Raw genomic sequence first — 2,147 nt, forward strand, 5'->3', positions numbered from 1 at the left:
CCCCCCCCACTTGCACCCATTTCCTCACTTGCCCATATGTCACATGTCACAGGTCACTCACATTGGTGGTGGCTAGAGGGAAAGCCTGAAAAAGCCTGAATGCCTGGGAGCCTCTGAAAGCACTTGTTCCTAAAGCCTTCTCTTGAGTTCCCAGGAGCAAGAATTAAATTCAGGGCCTGTCACCACCTTAGTTTCCTAGAGGGGAAAGAGAAGACACACAGCATATAGCTCCCGGAAAGAAAATCATCANGAGTTGAGGAATGTGCTGGATGAATGTGTAGGAAGGAGAGACTTGATAGATGAGCAAGAATCAGAGTATGTTAGCTTGCATTGGTCCATGCCAGGCGTCATAGGTTGATATTCATCCCTCATAGAGAAACTGCTCCTAGGAAAGACTTTGCTTGCCTCCCTGTGTATCCCAGAGATGCGCTTAGCAGGAAGCCTCATGCAAGTGTCTACAAAAGCCTGGGATCAACCAAAGAGAACTGGATGCAGAGAGTCCTTGGGGTCTGCAGAATGAGGAGACTGAGCTGTAGGGAGCTGGGATAAAGCCAGATCAATGAAAACATCTAAGCTCCTAAGCTGGTATTGAGGACAGAAGAGACAGAAAGGGAGATGAACGGGGCAGTTGTCCCACAGGCAATCCTATAGAGGCCACTATGGTCAGCGGATACTTCCTTGGAGGCCCCAGTCTAGAGCAAGTCTAGAAGCGTGAGGACCAAGGACATGTGAGGATTCTGTGGTTGGTGCAACAGTGTACTATGTGACTGGCTTCCTGACAGGAAGACACACAGGGTAGCTGCCACTTACCACATCTTGCCATTGCCAGTATTTGATGTGTATTATTAAGTCATCAGTACTCATAGCTGCTCGAGGAGTAGACTGAAGTTGTAGTAATTTTACTAATGGGGCACCATTACCAGTGAGGGTACCAAGGGACATTTTGGCTCATTGGTAAAGACCATCCAGCCAGTGAGTCTTCAGTACTGGAGTAGTCCCTCCGAAGAGGTCAAGGTGGACAGTGGTGAGCTCATGTCCACCGATGCCCTTATTGATCCCACTACCAAGCCAAGGCTCACCATTTGTGTCACTTCCTTGTCTTGACAGAACCTAGTGATGTTCCTGAGTGTCCTGGTGGACTGGATGATTCCGGATATCCCCACTGACATCAGCGACCAGATTAAGAAAGAGAAGAGCTTGCTGGTAGACTTCTTTCTGAAGGAGGAGCATGAGAAGGTCAAGCTGGCTGATGAGCCCGCCCAGAGGAGCCAGGGAGGTGGGGATCGGAGCAGGAGGAGCCGTGCAGCCAGCTCTGCACCATCAGGCCNGAGCCAGCCAGGCAGCATAGCATCCTCAAGGTCCCAGCACACCAATGTATGAGCCATTGGCAGCAGAGGAGGGCATGTTATGGTGAAACGCATGCGTACACCATATGTTCCTATAACACAATGGTACCTNTTCTGCTGGGAACTGGCTTATGGGTGTCTCCAAAAGGAAGTTACAGAAANGGAAGTAGAGTGAGAGAGTGCAGGAGGGAAGGAAGCTGTACAGCTTCTCAAAAAAGCTAGAAGCTTGTGTTTCTTTTAGGTTGACTTTTGAGCTGTGTCCTTTCAGGGAGTTGGTACCCCATGGGGTTTGCTTCACCATAGAATTCTCTCGGGTCCTTTCTTATTCTTCACCATCATCTTAGGTGAAAGAAGTTCAGTGAGGGTCCCATCCATCCTAGCACCCATCTAACTGATCACACCCCCTTCATACTGTCACCCTGGAAAAACCTCTCAGAGACACTTGTGAATGGGGCCACAACAAGGCTGGGCAGATGCAAATGAAGTTACAGGATTGATTTCTGTGGCCACTGGACCTGGTGGTAAGGAAGAAAGGTCCTGTCCAGGTTTGTCTGCAGCTCCTGTGACAAGGATGCATACAATGCAACTCATGGCCGTTTTATGCAAGTTCCNGTTTAAAATAAAATAAATGGAAAGAGTCTTTTTTTAAAAAAAAATGCATCNCTTGTCTTTGATGCTGTGTTTCTTCTCCTCCCCTCCCTCTTCTCTCTCTTTTATTCCTTTTTTGTTTTTCTGCTTCCCTCCCTCTCTTCCTTTCTCAAGCTCTGCTCTCACAAAGCAGGCAATAGAAGACAGAACATT

General features: G+C 48.2%; 1 protein-coding gene across 1 annotated transcript in view; it reads left to right on the forward strand.

Annotated features, from left to right (window-relative positions):
- Ano2 (anoctamin 2) overlaps positions 1-2,002 on the forward strand; it is a 322,617-nt gene extending 320,615 nt beyond the window's left edge. The window contains exon 24 of the mRNA XM_021164190.2: positions 1,108-2,002. Within this exon, the coding sequence (XP_021019849.1) occupies positions 1,108-1,380 (273 nt within the window). The 3' untranslated portion in view covers positions 1,381-2,002. The remainder of the gene's footprint in view (positions 1-1,107) is intronic.
- Positions 2,003-2,147: the final 145 nt, after the last annotated feature.

The sequence above is a fragment of the Mus caroli genome, chromosome 6 (assembly GCF_900094665.2).
Source record: "Mus caroli chromosome 6, CAROLI_EIJ_v1.1, whole genome shotgun sequence".
In the NCBI taxonomy this organism is placed as follows: domain Eukaryota; kingdom Metazoa; phylum Chordata; class Mammalia; order Rodentia; family Muridae; genus Mus; species Mus caroli.